The sequence below is a fragment of the Lactuca virosa genome, chromosome 9 (genome assembly GCF_052849685.1).
Source record: "Lactuca virosa cultivar CGN04683 chromosome 9, Lactuca_virosa_CGN04683_v6, whole genome shotgun sequence".
NCBI classification, from domain to species: domain Eukaryota; kingdom Viridiplantae; phylum Streptophyta; class Magnoliopsida; order Asterales; family Asteraceae; genus Lactuca; species Lactuca virosa.
Window position 1 is genome coordinate 187,278,130 of NC_136434.1, and position 21,032 is coordinate 187,299,161.

At 37.7% G+C, this 21,032-nt stretch overlaps 1 protein-coding gene across 1 annotated transcript; it reads left to right on the forward strand.

Annotated features, from left to right (window-relative positions):
* Window positions 1-9,910: 9,910 nt before the first annotated feature.
* Window positions 9,911-12,220, forward strand: LOC145138521 (phenylcoumaran benzylic ether reductase Pyrc5-like). Its single transcript, XM_079072601.1, has 5 exons — window positions 9,911-10,113; window positions 10,194-10,328; window positions 11,066-11,297; window positions 11,370-11,573; window positions 11,933-12,220. The coding sequence occupies exons 1-5, from the start codon at window positions 9,937-9,939 to the stop codon at window positions 12,094-12,096; spliced, it is 912 nt and encodes a 303-aa protein (XP_078928727.1). The 5' UTR covers window positions 9,911-9,936; the 3' UTR covers window positions 12,097-12,220.
* The last annotated feature ends 8,812 nt before the right edge of the window (window positions 12,221-21,032 follow it).

Genomic DNA, 21,032 nt, shown 5'->3' on the forward strand with positions numbered 1-21,032 from the left:
TACAAAGTTCTAGTTAGATGACATACCTTTTGATGTAGCTTGATGTCTTCAAGCTTTAAGAGCTTAGCCCCAATAGTGTGGAAGCCTCAAATGGAATCACAAATCACCAAAACACCTTGGAAGAACTTGAGAGAATATGTATGCACACTAAAATCGGCCCACTCTTATTTTCACACACTTGTGCCAATTTTGTGAGCCAAGGACCCATTTATATATTATGGAGGATTAGGGTTACATCCATGTAAACCCTAATACCCATGACCTTTCATTTACATAGGATCCATGGGTTAAAAGCTCCATGGACCATCCATGAAAGCTTAGCCCAACCTAAATGAACTTGGCCGATTCCATATATATAAGAGTCCATATTTAGTTAGTTCTTTTTGATCACTTAATTAATTCTAAATTAATTCTTGATCAATACTAATTAAATAATATGATTCCATATTAATATATTAGAACTTATAATATATTAATATAAATCATAAATATACTATTCTCAAAAGACTATCCATATAAATTGTGCCGGTGAAGTGCAACCCAAATGGACCATGCCGGGTCGGGTCAAGTACATACCAAATATAGTTATGGACTTAGACATTAATCCAACAGTAACGACATACATGAATAAAACAGAATCAATTACTAGCGCCTTGGTAACCTTGTGACTTTCCCTGATCCAAGTGCGAGTCCTGTGCTTCCGGTAGTATAGGCCTCTACTACCATTCACACCTACTCATACTCGTCCCAAGTATTGTCTCGCAGTTTTCCAAGTCACCATACAAGAAGATCACATAACAACTTAACATACCATATAACAAAACGAAGGTTTTATATTACTCCTTGAAATGATTACATAGGTGTTCAAGTTCACCCTAGACTATGCCTCTAATAGGCGACACCACGTGGTACTATCTACACGACTACCTCATAGATCCTCATTCCTGATCCCTTGCATTGCCATCTACTTCGTCAATGATCATATGGAACGCTCTTGCCTTCGGTTTCGGTGGAATGTTGGGCCTTGCCGCATCTTTCTTCTTCGGGCAATCCTTAGCAACGTGCCCTTCCTCACGACATTCATAGCACACCCTTTTGCTGGCGGTGCACTCGTTGGCGTAGTGCCCGGTCTTCCCACACTTGTAGCAGGTCACTTCCTTGCTACATTTCCCGAAGTGCTTCTTCTTTCACTTCTCACACTGTCTCGCTTCGTTTCCTCCTCCGCTAAACTCCTTTGAACCAGACTTGCTCTTCTTATTAGGCCTCGTAGACCCCTCAAACTTCCTCTTTTTGCCAACCTCAATTTTGCTGGCGGCTCTTCCCTTGATCATTTCCTCAACAGACTTGGCAGCCCAGATAGCTGCCTCCAAAGTAGGTGCCTGACGTACTGGCACCGCATAATCCCATTGAAGTCCCTTTAAGTACTTGTCTATTTTCGTCAGCTCATCCGGGACAAGACGCAAGGAAAACTCCATCTTCTCTGTGAAGTTGTTGGTATATTCATCAATCGACATGATTCCTTTCTTCAAAGTCAGGAATTGATTCTCCAACTCGAGCAGGTTTTGGGCTGAGCAGTATTTACGCTTGAATTGCACCAAAAACTCTGCCCACGTCAGTTGTAGGGGCTCATTGGGGCTTAGAGTCTTCCCCAGGGTGTTCCACCAACGAACAGCGCCTCCTCGGAACTGACGCACTGCAAAGGTGGTCTGTAACTTGCCTCTATAACCACACGTCATGAAGGCTAACTCCATCTCCGAGATCCAATCCATAACTCCGATCGGATCTTCCTTTCCAGTGAAAGTCGATGGCTTGCAAGTCAGAAAATCTTTATACTTGCATCCATTCCTCTCGACTCTGTTATCTTGGTTGTTTCTCACCGGCGGATCAGCTTGACCAACGATCCTGCTGTAGTTTCCCTCCTCAGACTGCCCATCATTCAATTCGGGTTGTTCGACAGGCATCATGGGTTCATCCCGATTCTATAGCAGTAATCGCCTCGTCTCCTCCATTTGACGATCCAACATCATCTGGATCATCGCTTGTACCCCGGCCATTGTCATTGGCTCAGGTGCGGCTACTACCACATGTATTTGCTCAATCACTGAGGGTTGATTTCTATTTCCATTTGCATTCCCGGCTCCACTGCGGGTTCTTTCCATTTTAATCTATTCCCCGATTAAGGTGAATTTAGATCTTTATTTAGGATAGACGTTTAAATCATCCTTATCACTCCGAAACGTTACATGCTAGTTCTAATGTCGTAGTTAAACGCTTAGAATTCTAAACACATAAGGTTTCCAGATCCGGTCGGCAACAAACCATCGATCCGAACAAATAGCAGCATATCAGGCACAAAACATTTAGCACATAAAAACATTTTAGGCATAATTCTAAAATAGGCTAGTGCTCACATCTCACAATCATCGCTTAGCATTCTAAGTTTAAGTCTAGAAATACATCCATATTCCTAGTTCGCTTAAACTAATGCTCTGATACCAACTGTGACATCCCCGTTTTCACGGCCAGAAAAGACCGATTTTTTTATGCTTTATAAAAATCAGAGTACTTCTTTTGATAAAAAATGTTGCGGAATTTGTTCCCAGTAAAACATGATAAATACGTTATCAAAGCATTTTCGAAGAAATGTATTTTTTATTCATTTTAAAACATTTGGGATGTCATTGTCAATACAGAAACATAAGCATAAACAGAACTTATATTCATTTAGACTAGTGATCAACATCTCTTTAATCTCTCAGTGTAATGTAACTTCATATCGACACCTATGATACAAATAAGCTTGAGTGGGTCAGGTTGGGAAACCTGGTGAGTACATAGGGTTTTCAACCCACAATAATATAATTATTATGTTTAAACATCAAACAATCACCCAATTACCCATCCCCATTATCTTCTTTACTCTTAAGGGTCTACCCTAAGAATCAACAATTTCTCGTTCATTCATTCCTAAGGATTATCCTATGGAATAGGCACAAAGTCCATCGTTACCATGGTTTATGGATTACAACTGGTGAACACGTAGTCCAAAATATCTGGTGAACACTTAGTTCTAAAATACCTAGTGAACACACTCAGTTCAAAATACCTAGTGAACACACTCAGTTCAAAAATGCCTAGTGAACACACTCAGTTCAAAATACCTGGTGAACACTTAGTTCAAAAATATCCAACGAACACACTCAGTTCAAAATACCTGGTGAATACTTAGTTCAAAAATACCCAGTGAACACACTCAGTTCAAAATACCTAGTGAACACACTCAGTTCAAAATACCTAATGAGCACCAAATTCGAGAACACCTACAGGTTATGAGCCTGCTAGCGTTCCACTGGACTGTCTAGTATAGTCTGTGGTCGTCATCTATACTCCACTAGATGACTGGATCACTGTCAACCTTGAGGTCTTTCATCGTGTTATCACACAACAACTATTTCATCTATGCATGTTTTACCCAACACATTTTGTAGATATAAAATACATATACAGTTTAAAACATTTAGAACATGTATATAAAAAAAAATTCACCCAAAATAGACAGCAAATATTCAGACAATATGCACACATAACACGTAATTTATATTAAATACTTCATATCTTTGTGTAAGATGAAAGGGATTATGCACTCACTTGATAAGGTGGTGACTCGGTACTCGGACAGTGCTTCGTTTAAAATAATTTCCTTCGACGAAACCTAGTATTATTACCTCTAGATTTTAGTCTAATATTTACTGTGACTAATTATTAGTCTTATTATTATTATTATTATTATTATTATTATTATTATTATTATATAAGCGTTTAAACAATATTTTCCAACCACTATGTACAGACAGGGGCCAGACATAAAACACCGGAGGGCAGGACCATTTTGGCATATAGCACTTCTGAAATCCAACAACCATATGCGACCCTTTAAACTAGATTCCTCGTACCGCGTGTAGTTAAAAGATATTATAACGACACTTATATAAGTCATAATAATAGCCCAAATATTTATTATAAGTTCATAATAACAATACTAATTTTAAATATAAACTATATTTAAAATAGGGTAAGCATAACTTACTTACAAGGGAGTTTTAACTAGTAGTCGAGCTCTGCAGGGGCAGAACTTCGTCGCTGAATCTTTCTAAGAAAAATTCGTGCAACGCTCACCTTACTATACTAAAACTACAGAAAGAGAAGTCGAATCACGAGGGACCGAAATGCTCGGGGGATAAGAAGAGAAGGACTCTTGAATCAAGAGAATGGTGCAAGAAATATGAAAGTCCAAGCCTCTTATTTATAGTAATTGAATTTACAAAAACTACCCTCCATAATTACTTAATGACCTTATAGTTATATAAACGACTAAACACCCATTCATAATACTATTTTAAATATATTTAACGATATTTGTACTAAACTAATGTCGAAAGTACTCAACACTAGTCTTATAATAACCGCATCGTCGATATCTTTCTAATCATATATACATTTGTATATATATGTGTACGTATATATGATTTATACTTTATTTTAATACGTAAATATGCTATTATAATTTGTAACTCGTTAATACGAACTACATTTTTGACGTTCTTTATATCCACGCGTTGGTATTTACGAGTACTACAACTTTCATTTAGACACCGTCAGCTAATTCTCATTCTATCTCAGATCTACAAAACTGTATCGAATTTATCGCGCTCGAAGAGTAGGGACCAAGTTTCGTCCATATCTTTAACATACGAGCTCTACTCTCGACATTTTTTATATCCTCGCGTAGGTAAAAACAATATCTAAAACTTTCATTTAGACTTCGTTGGCTAATTCTCGACCGATCTGAAATTTAACAATAGGAGGAGATTATACTGTTAAATGTCCGCGTAAAATTCATAACTTCTACATACGGACTCCGTTTTCGTCTTTTTTTTTTTATCGTTGAGTTCCTATTAATGAGATCTTCAACTCTCATTTAGATCGCGTAGGCCAAAAACTACTCGAACTAAAATTCGAGTTTCAGGTCGTGCACTGCTATGCCAAATCTTAGAAAATTCATAACTTCCTCATACGAAGTCAGATTTTGGCGTTCTTTTTTTGTATGTTCTCGGTTTAACGTATACTACAACTTTTGTTTAGATCACTAAGGCTAAAAAGTCATCTACCGTAAATTCACTATTTACGTCTCCCGGTGTCGTGCCGGTTTTGCCGTAAAACTTCGACGGGCCATAACTTCTTCGTTATAACTCAGATTTCTCCGTTCTTTATATGTACGGAACCCTTGTAACATATACTAAAACTTGGTTAAGATCTGCAGGCGTTACACAATGCCAGAGTACAATCCCAAGAAATCTCATAGTGTGGAAATCCTGCGTGTGTGTGATGTGCTGCTACCACGTCGGCTCCTTCCCCTTCGCTAAAGAGGTACCTGAAACAAAACTGAAAACTGTAAGCACGAAGCTTATTGAGTTCCCCCCATAATACCACATACAATCACATGACATACATACTGTCAGTTATATCTGGGTGCCCGACCTACCCCTTCAATCCTCTTGACCGGTGACCTTGCCTAGCATATTTGGGTGCTGGCATACCCCTTCGGTCCTCTCGACCGGTCTCGGGGGATTATCTCACCCCTTACTACTACAACATATTATCATATAATCATAATCTGTCTAGCATAGCTGGGTACTAAACTACCCATTCGGCCCTATCGGCCGGTAACTTGGGAACTATCTTCCCTACTACTATGATCACATAACATCATATCATGCTAACACATAAACATATCAAGTAGCGGTAAACACAGACAATTATCACAAAGACAATTGTCTAACATACACTCCTACTGGTGGGCCGACATTGTGGCCTTAGACCCACCGCTACTGGAAGATAACTCACCTCGATGTCGCGTAGTGTCTGCACAATCCTTGGTACAGAATCCTCTCGTCTCAACTCCTCAATCCCTACACAACAACCCTCCTTGATTACTAATCCGTACCCACAACCCTCCTTTACAAGGGTCAACTCAAGTCCAGGTCAAAGTCTAATTCAACATCCAGTTGACTTGACACGCCGAGTTGGTCCACCAACTCGTCGAGTCCCTATTCTTTCAAAATGATACAACCCCCCGACTCTACTCGTCGAGTCTAGCAAGAACTTGACGAGTTCACCTTTAACCATAGTATCGGGACCATCTTCAACCGACTCGCCGAGTTCATCCTTGAACTCGTCGAGTTCATCTTCATCATATTAATGTGTCCAGTCTATGACTCGCCGAGTTCTATGAACAACTCGTCGAGTCCGTATTTATGGGTTAGGAGATTGCCTTGGACTCGCCTAGTTTGTTCATACACTCGCCGAGTCCCACGATTTCCAGGTCCATAATCACGTCCATCTTGTTGAGTCCCCTTCTAGACTCGACCAGATTCCTCAGAAACAGAAAAGGTTGGGGAACCAATATCCGACTCGCCGAGTCCCATGAACGACTCGCCGAGTCCCCTAAAGTCCATGTCTATAAACTCGATTTTTGTTGAACCCATCTCATCCAGAGAGTAGATCTGACCTCCTAGGGTCGATATAAGACGTAAATTCACGAACTTTACGTCCATGCATGGGTCTTTAAGTTCAAAAGACTTAAAAATGAGGTCTACAAGATGCATGGGGCTCTCATGGCCATAAAGTTGGCACCTTTATGCCATGAGAACCCTCCAAGGTTCAAGATCTGAAGCCATTACTCTACATTACACTCTAAACCCGAAATGGCTTAGAAATACCCCAAAGATGTCAAGATCCAAGCCCTAAAGTAAATATAACAAATAAGAAGTCAAGGTTGGAGCTTTTTACCTCCAACAAGCTGGAAATGCAACCAAATCTCTGGATCTACTGACTTCCTCTTGAACCTCCAAGTCCTTCCTTCCTTCTTCAAACTTCAAATCACAAAGAATGGCACAAAAGAGCTCAAAAACACTCAAAAGTTTATTAGGGTTTCGTGAATAGGGTTTGGAGGTGATAGAGGCTGGGGTGGAGGCCTCATAAAGTGTTTAAATAGGGTGCAAACCCTCAAATTTAGGGTTTCACTCAGACAGCTCCTACTCGTCGAGTCGGTCTCCCGACTCGTCGAGTAGGTCACTTATCCCCCCCGGATCCGAAGTCGAACCTACTCGACGAGTTGGGCCTCCAAATCGCCGAGTCCCAGTGTAAAATATAAAGTTTTGCTTGAATTTAAATACGTACCTGAAACCGGGTGTTACATATCTCTTACAAGCATTTTACTAATTCACACAAAGCCTTTTTAGCAGCTATTAGTTCAAACTGTAAGCCAAAACACTTTAACCAAGATGTACATGATATCAAATGGAGGGAAGCAATGCAAAGGGAAATAAATTCCCTTAAAGAAAATGTAATGTGGTCTCTTGAGGAGCTGCCAAAAGGGAAACACGCAATAAACTCAAAGTGGGTCTACAAGATCAAGTACCAGCCCAATAGGGAGATTGAAAGATATAAAGCACAGATCATGGCGAAAGGCTTCACGCAATTGGAAGGTGTGTGCTTCCATGAAACTTTTGTCATGGTGGAAAAACTTGTCACTGTTAGAACCTTACTTGTTGTGGCGGTGAAGAAGGATTGGTTCATACATCAACTAGACTTCAACAACGCATTTCTGCATGGGGACCTAGATGAAGAGGTATACATGAAAATACCTCAAGGTTTCAGTAAAGAAGGAGAGACTAGAATGTACGGAAGTCGCTTTATGGTCTTCGACAAGCTTCGCATAATTGGTATAAAAAATTCACTACAACCTTACTTAAGATTGGTTTCAAGCAATCACATGCAGATCATTCTCTTTTCATTTATAAACAACAGAGAAGCTTCGTTTCTGCTCCCATCTACGTGGATGATGTTGTGATTGTAGGGAATGATATGTCCAAAATTAAAAGCAACAAAAACTTATCTAGAAAAAATGTTTAGCATCAAGGATATGGGCCTGTTGAAGTACTTTCTAGGCACTGAGGTGGCACGAACCTCAAATGGTCTAGTTTTGAGTCATCGAAAGCACACCTAGGGCATTCTTGAAGATAATGGGATGCAAGGTTGTTGTCCTTGTAGGATAGTCTTCATGTTGATGCTAGTCAATACATGCGACTCATAGGAAGACTTATTTACTTACAAGCCACCAGGCCAAGCATAGCGTACTCAATAAGCATTTTGAGACAGTTTGTTTCAGATCCAAGGCAAACACACATAGACACAGCAAACATAATTTTACGTTACTTAAAGTCCACGCCAGGTGAAGGCATTTTTCTTCCAAAGAACGGAGGATGAATCTTGCCACTTATTGTGATGCAGATTGGCTTAGCTGCTCCTATACTAGACGATCACATACTGGGTATTTACTTCTTTTCGAAGGTGCACCAATCTCTTGGAAAACCAAAAAGCAGTTTGTAGTCTCACGCTCTTCCGTAGAAGCAGAATATCGAGCAATGGTCACTGCAGTTATTGAAACAATATGGTTATGGTGGCTGTTGAAAGAGTTGGAAGTATCTCCAGTTTTACCTACTCCATTGTTTTGTGATAATTAAGTGGTGGGACATATTGCAAATAATCCAGTGTTTCACGAAAGAACCAAGCATGTTGAAATGGACTGCTACTTTGTTCGTGAGCAAGTTGATTCTAAAGAAGTTTGTCCTATGCACATACATACCACACATCAAGTTGCTGACTTATTTACAAAGGCATTGAGATCACATCATCTTCATTTCTTGTTAAGCAAGTTGGGCATTCGGAACTTACATGCTCCAACTTGCAGAGGAGTAAAGAATTGAAGAGTCCTTATCGGTTTCCTAGTCTATCTTAGTTTGAATTTCGTGTTTATTGTTTTAGTTGTCATCCTCCTTTTCTTGATGACCAAGCAAAGTATTGTATTTATATCTTTGATGTGTGAATAAACGTTCAAATTTTTGATCCATTAGAATTTTTACGTTGGTCCATATTTTTTTTATGATAATTTTGATTCTTTGAATTTTTTTTGATAAATCCCGAAAACTGGATACTGGTTCCATTAAATGCTTGTATATTATAAATCTTGCACCATGTATAAGTAGCAATAGACATATTATATCCATTTTCCAATAGTGTAAAAAGCATGCAAGAGAGGAAGAACATACAACGGACTAATGAACAAAGCATGAGGTTCAAAATTGCTCTGGTTCATGTATACGGTTACAAAACACACGAGCATTTGTAAATGATGAGCACTTAATTTGGCCCATGGGAAAAAAATTAATGTGAAGAACCAACTCATAAGAGAAATTGAAAAAGGGTATCAAAGTATCAATTCTCGGTTAACATGTATATATGGATTTGGGAACCATATCTTAGTATGTTGTAGGGACTTATCTAATGGGATCGAAAGTACTTTGAGGTTTTAAATGAAAGGCCAGAGAGAAAAATAGGGAAGAAGATGAAGCAGTATGAGGCTGTAAACAACAATCAGTGTAATTAAACGCACCATCGGTGGTCATAACAAAAGGGATGACATATCATATATGGAAGACGGAGATGAAGATTTAAGTTGTGGGTATTTAGAAAAAAAAATAATGATAATAATACATGAAAAATAAGGGTATAATAGGAATTTATCTAAATCTAACATCATTACAAAAAACATGACAAAAAAATATTTTAAGGACTCTTCGAGTTCAAACTGAAAAATCTGGACTAAATCCATAAATTGAGCATAACCACATGGACAATTTATGTAATTTATTATTTTTATTTATTTACTTATTTGCATGATACGAGACGTGGGCTTTTCGTTCTATATCGTCCTGCAACGTCTTGAATTTCAAAACTCTATATATATTCACACCAATACCCCAATCTTTTCTCACATCAATCCCCCATCTCTTTATCCTCAAAACGGTTATATCAATGGCAAGCAAGATCTTGATCATCGGAGGGACTGGATACATCGGAAGGTATTTAGTAGAGGCAAGCCTCAAAGAAGGGCATCCAACTTTTATTTTGACAAGGCCAAGCGCAACCAACGATGAAGAAAAAACCAACTGTCTAAAGGATTTCAAAAGTCGCGGTGTAGAACTGGTTTATGTACGTATTTATAATGATGTTACAGAGTTTAATTATGATAGTGGTTTTTATTGAGTGCATATATATATGAACTGTGTCAGGGAGATCTAGATGATTATGAAAAGTTGTTGGAGGCAGTGAAGAAAGTTGATGTTGTGATCTCGACAGTAAGTGGGAAATCCGCAGCTGCGCAAGGCAAACTAATTGAAGCCATCAAAGAAGCTGGAAATGTCAAGGTATTTTTTAATTAAATTAGATTAATATGGTAAATAATATAAAATTTTATAATCATGTTTGATTTACTGATTATTTGTAAATAATTTGGATAAAAAAGATTTTGATTTTACCCGTACTCCACAATTTTATGTACATCATATAACATATTTTTCACTTGTAATAAAAAAACATGTTAAATTTATCACTTGTTACTTTTTTATAATTTATAATTTTTTTCTCTTAATCTCTAAAACTAAGATATGTTTTTTTCCCCTATTATTTTACATTTAAATTTAAATCTATTTTTTAAGTCTCTTAAACTGAACATTATTAATAGATATTCTGAAATTTAAAATGTTTGGTAATCAATTAGGTAAACTAATTAATTATAAATAATTTTCTATTCCAATTATTTTGTTACAATTATTATATATGTTATTTTAATTTATCAACTGTAAATGCATAAAAATCGGGCCTGATGGAACCCGAGAAAAATCGGTCCAATAATGTTAGTCTAAAGAAACACAGTGCGATCCAACAAATGAATATTGACAGAGTGAGTGGCTAGACAGGACTTCCATTCTATAAGTTCCGACTTTTTGTGAATTTATTTTTTATTAATGACATAAAAAAAAGTTGGTAAAATTAATTCATTTTGAGTGCATGTTATTATCAAACTTATCAAACAAACGCCATTTTCAATATATTTTTCCTACACACTATAAAACTAACTTTTGAACTATATTTATTATTAGAGATTTTACCTTCGGAATTCGGAATTGATGTGGACCATGGGATTTTGGATGGACCGGTCGACCCAGCCAAGAGCATCTTTGAGGGAAAAGCGGAAATCCGTAGGAAGATCGAAGCTAAAAATATCCCACATACTCTTGTAGTATGCAATGGTTTTGCAAAATATTTTCTGCCCAAAATCGGCCTAATGAAGACCGAAAAGGAAATCACCATCCTTGGGAATGGAAATGTGAAAGGTACAACTTTTAATGCATAATGTACAACAAGATGATAGATTTGGGAAAATCTCTAATATTTTTCTTATCTAGTTGTTTTCGTCAAAGAAGAGGATATAGCATTGATTACTATCAAAACAGTCGATGATCCACGTACCCTAAATAAGGCCCTGATATTCAGACCTCCGGGCAATACAATGTCATTTAATGAAGTTGTATCCCTATGGGAAAGCAAAATCGGCAAGACCTTCGATAGGATATATGTTACCGATGAGCAAGCTCTCAAAGAAATTGAAGGTCAGTCCAAACAAAAGATGCATTTTTCTTAGATAGGATATATGTAACACTGTAATTGTATTAGATAAGCCTTTCATATTAAATTAATATATTAATAATGGCATTAGATTAAGAATTCTTAAACTCTTATATAATTATGCTACCCAATCGTATCACTAAAATACGATAAGTCCATGGTATAATTAGACAAGAGATCAAAGATTCTTAATATAATAAATAGTAAGGCTAATATTATACTAATTTAATATGGAAGGAATATCTAATAACATACTCCATATATATATATTTACACTGGTTAAACATTTACATACAATAACGGTGTTTCTTTTTGTAAAAAAATCAATTTTCTTATTTTGCAGACTCTCCCGGCAAAAACATCATGTCGTCTATATCATATTCGACTTTTGTGAAAGGAAGTGCAACCAGTTTCATAATTGAACCTTCATTTGGTGTGGAGGCTAGCGAACTCTACCCGGATGTTAATATCACCACAATCGAAAAATATCTTGACGAATATGTTTAAAATATTTGTTTCATTTGGCATTAATAATCACATGTCATGGTTATTATTTGGTATGCTTTTATCTTGCGGTGTGTTATGTTGTTAAGTTGTTTTATGCTGCAACTTGTTATCTTGTCGTATGTTTCAACTCGTTGTATCATCTCATATGATTTTGTTATCATCTCATATGTTCTTGCTTTAATATTCGTATCATGAGTTTTATGTAACTTACAAATTGTTCATTACTGTTTTTATCGTATCTTAAATTGTTTTAATTGATTAATCTTTTTAAAATATAAGTTGTTTATTAATATAAGAGAACTATAATACAGTTAGCTTATATGGCCAACAATTTCAAATTGAAAATGGTACACCATGGGGAAAAGAAAGAAAGACACATTTGAACTGTTATATAAGCTAATGTCAAATGTTTGAAAATCCCAGTCCAATTAATCCGATTTAATTTAGTTTTGGCCGATTTTGTCGGTGCAGACATCAACTTGAACATATAACACATGAAAAAAATTCGTTTTCCATATGGAATGTGATAATTCCACGGATGTAATTGATTCTTTCACGGATTTTAAAGCAAAATGACAATTGTGTCCCTATGTAATTAAATATTCTATAAAAATTCCATCGGTGTTCTATAGCATTTGCTTCAGTCCTTTAGCCCTCCGCCTCATAGCAGCCACCGATCATCGGAACACCGGGTTTAATGCTCGCCGCTGTAGAATTCCACCCTCGATGAAAGAACACAATGGAAGCGTATTTTGGGAACTTTTTGTGCTAGGATTTTATTCAACTGAGAAACTGTCACTAAACATAAAAAACAACTCTTATTTATACTAGAAAAGAAAAAGCTAACTAACTATTATTATCTACTAACAAATTTGAATTTTCTGGATTATTCAAACAACCGTCTCCTACGATGCCCATGAACTCACGACCTGTCCTATTTGCTTAATTTATCTTCTCAACAAACCCATTTGGCAAGCACATTCTAGGATCAATTAAGTCGACCCGAAAGTAAAAAAGCGGAGTCAATCGGAGTTCGCATAACCATAACGAAAGGTTGTTGACTAGTTCTAAACCTAAAGCCAACTTGGACCTGAGTCTTTTGGTTGTCTATCAAGCCATGTCATAACTTCTTAGCGTACCCATTACAAACCTATTTAATCCATTTCCGTGAGTGATCCAATGTGATAAACCGACATCGTGGAAATATCGCGGGAAAATTTCTTTCCTTCTTCACTCGCAAGAACTTCTTAGCATTCGATAAAGTAGAAACAAGTTCATCAGAATATGAATTCATTTCAGAGCAGAAAGCAAGCTGAGCTGCTTACGTAAAGAGCACATTAAGGTAATTTTTTTTGATACTTTTGTTGAAGTAATTCAGAAGTTTTTACTGTTTTATTATGCACATTTATTTTGAGTAGGAAGAATAAATCAAGGCCACGTAAATATGTATTACCTGGTCTCTAGCTAGTAGTTAGTAGGTCCTATTTTCCTGTAATTTTTCAGTTTAAATACACAGGCATAGTGTACGTTGTATCTCTCTCTTTCAAGTTGAATAATACACGAAAAACCTTTGCCTAAATTATCCTCTATGTAAATTCCCCTTTGCCATTTTGTTTTCGTAGAAACCTCGTGAAGAGCCTGTTGAAAACCAACATAGTGGTATAAAAGCCCAACCTGGTGCATGCCCAAGTATCAATCTCGTGAAGAGATGTCAGGAAGCAATGGTGAAAAAGACGGACAAATCACCCTCCACTATCCAATGTTATCCCAGAGTAATTACGGTGCATGGTCAATCAAAATGTGTGTGTTCATGCAAGCCCACGGCGTATAGGAAGCTATTGAGCCTCGAACAACCAACGCGGTGGTAAAGGTGAAGAAGGACAATATGGCATTGGCGGCCATCTACCAATGAATCCCTGAAGAGTTTGTAATGTCGTTGTCTGAAAAGAGATCAGCCAAAGAAGCGTGGGAAGCCCTGAAAACGATGTTTGATAGCTTATTTTATTTCTTTATTTTTATTAGGTTATTTTAGTATTTTTAGCTCTTTTTATTAAGTATTGCATTGTATATTCTTTATTTTATTTATCATGGATCGTGTCGGGTACTTTGTATTTTACATGAGATATTTTGCAGGGTTTTGGAGCTCGTTGCGGTTGCGGTTTGACTCCAGTTGGGCTTGGTGGGCTTTTCGATGAATTATTGGGCTTTACGAATCCATCAAAGGAGATTTGGGCTTTAAAAGTTGAAGATTTAGATGAAGTGGGCTTTTGAAGATGGGTCATGGATTCTTATCTTGGGATTGGACTATCCATATTTAAAGCTTGAAGATGATTGGCCAAATTTGAATCATGTGAGGCATGGAGGGGACCAAGGGAATCTTGGGTAGTGGAGTGGTGTAGTGGAGAAGAGTGGACCAATAGCATTCCAACAACAATTGCGAGGGTGGAGTCTCAGTCGCGCAACACTTGCGCAGGTACCCGCACAACTGCACACTTTTGGGAATTTTGGTCATTTTGTTCACCATTTACCTTGGGGGTTGGATCTTTCAGCAAACACTTCGATTTTCCACCATTGGAGACCATTAGAGGCGATTTTGGAGCTTGATACTCATTCTTCTCATATTTCTAAGTAATTGGTAGATTCTTGATGCAAAAACACTTTTGTGATTGTTATTTTGTTGCCATGAGTGGCTAGTTTCTCTATTTTGGTTAATTTTGGCTAAAAACCCTTGGATATTTGTGGGTTTTTGAAGGATTCATGCTTAATTGTCAGTTATCTTATGTTTATGATTCTAGTTCATATTTGTTATGCTTGTTTAATACTTTGATCATGAGCTTGGTACTTGAATGAGCAATTGTTGGTTTATTTCTTTGGTTTAACATTGAATCATTGAATTTACTTAGAACAAGGGCTTTATGATGGTAGAAATCATCTCTAGCTTATGAATCATGACTCCTCTATGGATGTGTAAGCATTAACATCCTCTAGGAATTGGGGATTCCTTCATTCTTAAGGCTAATCAGCTTCTTGAGTTCAATTGCTTCAATTGAATCCTTGATTTTGATTAAGAAGGTGTACATGTTATGGGCTTCCCCAACCTCTATACTACCTATGAGGAATCTTGGCATAACATGCTTCATGATTGCTATAACCAATTCGGGATGAATGATAAGCTTCATATTGAATCCTAATGATAAACACACAAATTTTCATTGTGTTGAATTGTCTTGGTTAACCAATTCTCTCCAATATTTGAGCATCTCACCATCTTGCTTAATCGCAAGCTTTTTAGTTATTCAAGTCTTTTAGTTTTCAAGCAATCACAACACCCCCTTTTAGTTTAATTGTAGTTAGTTAGTTTATTTACACTAGTTCTATTGGATTGCATTGGTGATTGAATACAACCATTTCCCCGAGGATCGATACCCCTTTTTACCATTATATTACGTTTTATTTGCAAACAAATGGTGTAATTTGCTTGTTGGACTTGACATCCCACCAAGTTCTGGTGCCGTTGCCGGGGAAATTGGTTTTTTTATTTTATTTTTATCCCTAGGTCTACAAGAACCGATGAACTACTCTAAAATCCGGAGATTGAAAAAGAAGCAAAAAGGTTGAAAAAGTTAGCCAAACAAACAAAGCAACAACAACTCGTTCAAGCTTCTTCATCTTCTCCACTAATCAACATAGAAGATCAAGTTCATACTTCAAGTGATACCGACACCGAACCGAGTTCTCCAATTGTTGGTCATTCCTTTGAAGATATTCTGTTTGAAAACTACATAGCCATGAATCACACTCCACCTCACAATCCCAACCCAAACCCAAACAATCAAGATGCCAATACCCCACCCCAACAACCAAGACAACAACAACACCAAGAACCTCTCATAGATATGCCACCTTGGAATCAACCCCCTCATCAACCAAATCAACCCAATTATCAACAACCACAACCACAAAACCAAAACTTCCATCAAAACAACCAACCTCAAAACAATGCTTTTCAAGTTCAACAACAACAAGCACATCAACCAAATCAACCTAATTACCCACAACCTCTAATGTACCAACAACCAATGTACCCACAACAACAACCTCCCTACAACCAATATCATCACTACCAACCTTATCCACCACCAATGTACAAACACCAACCATACCCATACCCACCTTACCAACAACCTCCCACTTACATGAAACAATATCCCAATAACCCCAATCCACCCAACCCCCTCTAGAGTTAACACTTATACAAATAATAGAGACGGTTGTTACTCACACACCTCTTGGTATTGTTTATCCCGCAAACCGCCGAGGGATTGAATTAAAGTAAAGTTTCATACAGCAAATCACCAAGTTCCATGGTTTGGATAGAGAAGATCCTCAAAGGGATTTGAAGTCCTTTCATATGATATGTGTTAGCATGTTGCCCGAACATGTGACATTGGATGATTTCAAGTTAACCGCCTTACCGCTCACCTTGGAAGATAAAGCTAGAGAGTGGTTATTCAACTTACCAATGGGATCTATTTACGCATGGGAAGAGTTACTCAAAGCCTTCAATAGCAAGTTCTATCCCACCTCTCGGATATCCATTCAAAGAAGTGACATTTTGGGGATTCGTCAAGGGGAGAATGAGACTTTTCATGATTTTTGGGAGCGATATAACAACTTGTGTACAAGTTGTCCTCAACACAACATACCCGAACAACTACTTCTTCAACAATTTTATGAGGGTATGAATGAAAAAGATCGAAGGATGATTGATGCTTCAAGTGGTGGTGACATCTTCAACAAGACACCTCAAGAGATAAGATTACTTTTTGGTACCATTTCTCAAAATCAAAGAAACTTCACAACTCGAAATGAAATGAAGAGAAATTCCCCACAAGTGGTTGGTGAAGTTAGCAACACCCAACACTTGGAATCAAAGCTCTTGGATTTGACTAATGTGTTAAGTCAAATGGTGGTGGGAAGTGGTCAAAAATTGATGGTGTGTGGTATTTGTGCAATGACGGGGTATTATACACATAAGTGTCCCTCACTTGGTAGTGAACCGGAGGATGTTAATGCAGTGGGTGGATATCAAGGTGAAACAAGACCCATGGGATTTCAAAACACATACAACCAAAATTGGAGGAATAACCCAAACAACCCATACCTACCAAAGCAAAACCCACCAAATGTTATGATGAGACCCCAATATCCACAATACCCATCATAAAAACCTATATATCCACAAACATCTCATCCCTCTCCAAATTACCAACAACCTCATCAACAAGGCCAATCAAGTGGTAACCATCAAATGAGTCTTCAAGAACTCGTTACTTCTCTTGCTCAAAGCCAAACTCAATTTCAACAAGAGACCAAGAACATCTTCTCCAACATTCAAGCATAAATTGGAGACTTGGCCACCGCTCTCAACAAGATGGAACAAAGGGGTAAACTTTCATCTCAAACCGAGAAGAACCCTAATGTGAGTGCGATCACCTTGAGAAGTGGGAAAATACTTGAAGAAAGCAACCCTAAAATAGTTTCAAGAGAAGAAGAAGATGAAGTTATTATTGTTGAACCTTCGAAAGTTGTAGTTCCTCCAAAGGAACCGGTTATGCCAAACATTGATCAACCTGAATCTTCCAACAAGACCATCAAGCCATTGATCATACCACCACCTTTTCCCTCCTAGTTGGCTCCCTCAAAGAAAAAGGAGGAAGAGAAAGAGTTTCTTGAGACCTTCCGCAAAGTCCAAATCAACATTCCACTATTGGATGTCATAAAGAAAATCCCATGCTATGCCAAATTTCTTAAGGATTGGTGCACCAATAAGAGGAAATTTAAGGCAAATGAAAAGATTCAAGTCAATGCAAATGTGTCTGCGGTTATCCAAAAGAAGTTACCACCCAAATGCAAGGACCTGGGAATGTTTGCTATCCCTTGCGCTATTGGTGACTTGCATGTTGAAAGTGTCATGCTAGATCTTAGAGCCTCAATCAATGTCATGCCATACTCAATTTTTCAACCTCTCAATGTTGGACATTTGGAAGAAAACGGAGTAATCATCCAATTAGCGGACAAGTTAAGTGTATTTCCAAGAGGCGTGTTGGAGGATGTACTAGTGCAAGTTAATCAACTAGTATTTCCCGCAGACTTCTATGTAATTGACCTTGAAGAGAAGACTCCTTACAAGTCATCTATGATCTTTCTTGGAAGACCCTTCATGAATACCGCTCACACGATTATTGATGTCCATAATGGGAGATAACCATGGATTTTGATGGAGAGATCATTCACTTCAACATCTTTGAAGCAATGAGGTACCCTAGCAACATTTCTCCATTGTATCGGGTTGATGTGATTGAGCCAATCACCCAAGAACTATTCGAGTTATCACATGGGGATATTTTGAAGATGGTTCTCAACATTAGTCTTGATTGTGAGAGTTTGAAGAAAAAATTGGATATGTATACATTGGACTCTGAAGTTGAAGAGATTGTGAAGACTTTAGAAGTTAACAATTCGACAAAGAAGGATGTCTCTCAATTTGCCTTATCTCATTCTCCAAGCAAGATGCCCCCTTCCATAATCCATCCACCCACACTTGAGTTAAAAGTCTTACCTAGACACTTGAAGTATGCTTATCTATGTAATGAAGAAACTCTTCTGGTGATCATCTCCTCTCAATTGAAAGATTTTGAAGAAAATCAGTTGGTTGAAGTTTTGAAAGATCATAAAGAGGCCATGGGGTGGACAATAGCGGACATCAAGGGGATTAGTCCTAATGTATGCACTCACAAGATCCTCATGGAGGATGATTGTAAGCCTAGGAGGGAAGCTCAAAGATGATTGAATCCTCTAATGATGGAAATTGTCAAGAAAGAGATAATCAAGCTCCTTGATGTGGACATGATTTACCCTATTTCCGACTCCAAATGGGTTAGTCCGGTTCAAGTGGTTCCCAAGAAAATGGGAATCACGATTATTGAGAATAACAAAGGAGTAATGGTACCCACTCGAGTTCAAAATGGATGGAGGGTGTGCATTGATTATAGAAAGTTGAATTCAAGCACACCGAAAGATCATTTCCCCTTCCTTTCATTGACCAAATGCTCGAGAGATTGGCGGGCAAATCGCATTATTTTTGCCTTGATGGATACTCGGGTTTTCATCAAATACTTGTTGCCCCTGAAGATCAAGACAAGACGACTTTTACATGCCCTTTTGGCACATTTGCCTACAAACGGATGTCATTTGGATTATGCAATTCCACCGCCACATTCCAACGATGCATGGTGAGCAGCTTCTCCTAGTATGCTGAGAATATAATTGAAGTGGTCATGGATGACTTCACCGTATATGGAAATTCGTTTGATGAATGCTTGGAAAACCTTAAGAAGATTTTGAAAAGGTGCATTGAGAAGAAGTTGGTATTAAACTTTAAGAAGTGTCACTTCATGGTCAATCAAGGCATCATCTTGGGACACATCGTCTCCAAAAAGGGAATTGAAGTTAATAAAGCCAAAATTGATGTCATACAAACCCTTCCTTACCCAACATGTGTTAGAGAAGTAAGATCTTTCTTGGGCCATACGGGATTCTATAGGAGATTTATCAAATATTTCTCGAAGATACGAGACCGGTGTGCCTCCTTCTCCAAAAAGATGTTGATTTTGATTTCAATGTAGCATGTCAAGAAGCCTTTGACAAACTTAAAGACTTGCTTACATCCGCTCCAATTATCCAACCTCCAAATTGGGAGCTTCGTTTTGAAATCATGTGTGATGCAAGCAATTTTGCCATTGGAGCGGTTTAGGTCAAAAGGAGGGCAAAGCATCACATGTCATCTACTATGCCTCCAAAACCTTGGATAAGGCTCAAGCCAATTATTCCACCACTGAGAAGGAACTTCTAGCTATTGTCTTCGCCTTGGAGAAATTTCGGCAACACCTTCTCAGGACAAAAGTGATTGTATACTCCGACCATGCGGCCTTGAAGTATCTAATGACCAAGAAAGATGCCAAGCCACGGTTAATTCAGTGGATTCTTCTTTTACAGGAGTTCGATCTTGAGATAAAGGACAAAAGTGGTGTCGAAAACCTAGTTGCGGATCACTTAAGTCAGTTGAATATTGGTGGCTCCTCTTCTTCCATTCTTGAAGAATTTCCAGATGAACACATCTTCTACATTTCAAACACCATTCCATGGTATGCGGATATTGTCAATTACTTGGTTACTAAAGAAATTCCACACACATTTACCAAGTACCAAAAGGCCAAGTTGAAGAGTGATTGCAAATACTACATGTGGGATGTAACGCCCGTGTTTCTAGGCTAGGCATTAATGATGATGTAATAGTCTAGGCCAACCTTTGTAACATGTTTTGAAATAATAAGATGTATTATTTGATTATTATGTGTTTTATGCTTAATTATTATACTTTAATGAATTAAGGCTAAAAATAAGCGTCTAAAATAAAAGTTAGATGAACCCGATATCTATAAAGAAAGTTATAGTGGATGAAATAAGGATTCTTGAGATATTAAGAATACCGAAATCCGAGTTATAACGAAGAAGTTATGACATGTCGAAGTTTCACGACAGAACAGGCACGACGCTGTATGACGTAAAAAGTGATTTTTCAATAAAGTGCTTTTTACCAATAGTGATCTAAATGAAAGTTGTAGTATTCGTTAGACCGAGAGCGTGCATAAAAAGAACGCCCAAATCTGACTCCGTATGAGGAAGTTATGATTTTTCTAAGTTTTAGCTTAGCAGCAGACAGCTAAAAACTCGAATTTTAGATCGAGTGATTTTTATCTGAAACAACCTAAACGAGAATCGAAGATCTTGTTGATAGTAGTTCAATGGTAAAAAGACTGACGAAAATGGACGTCGGATGAAGATGTTATGAATTTTTAATGGACTTTTCCTGT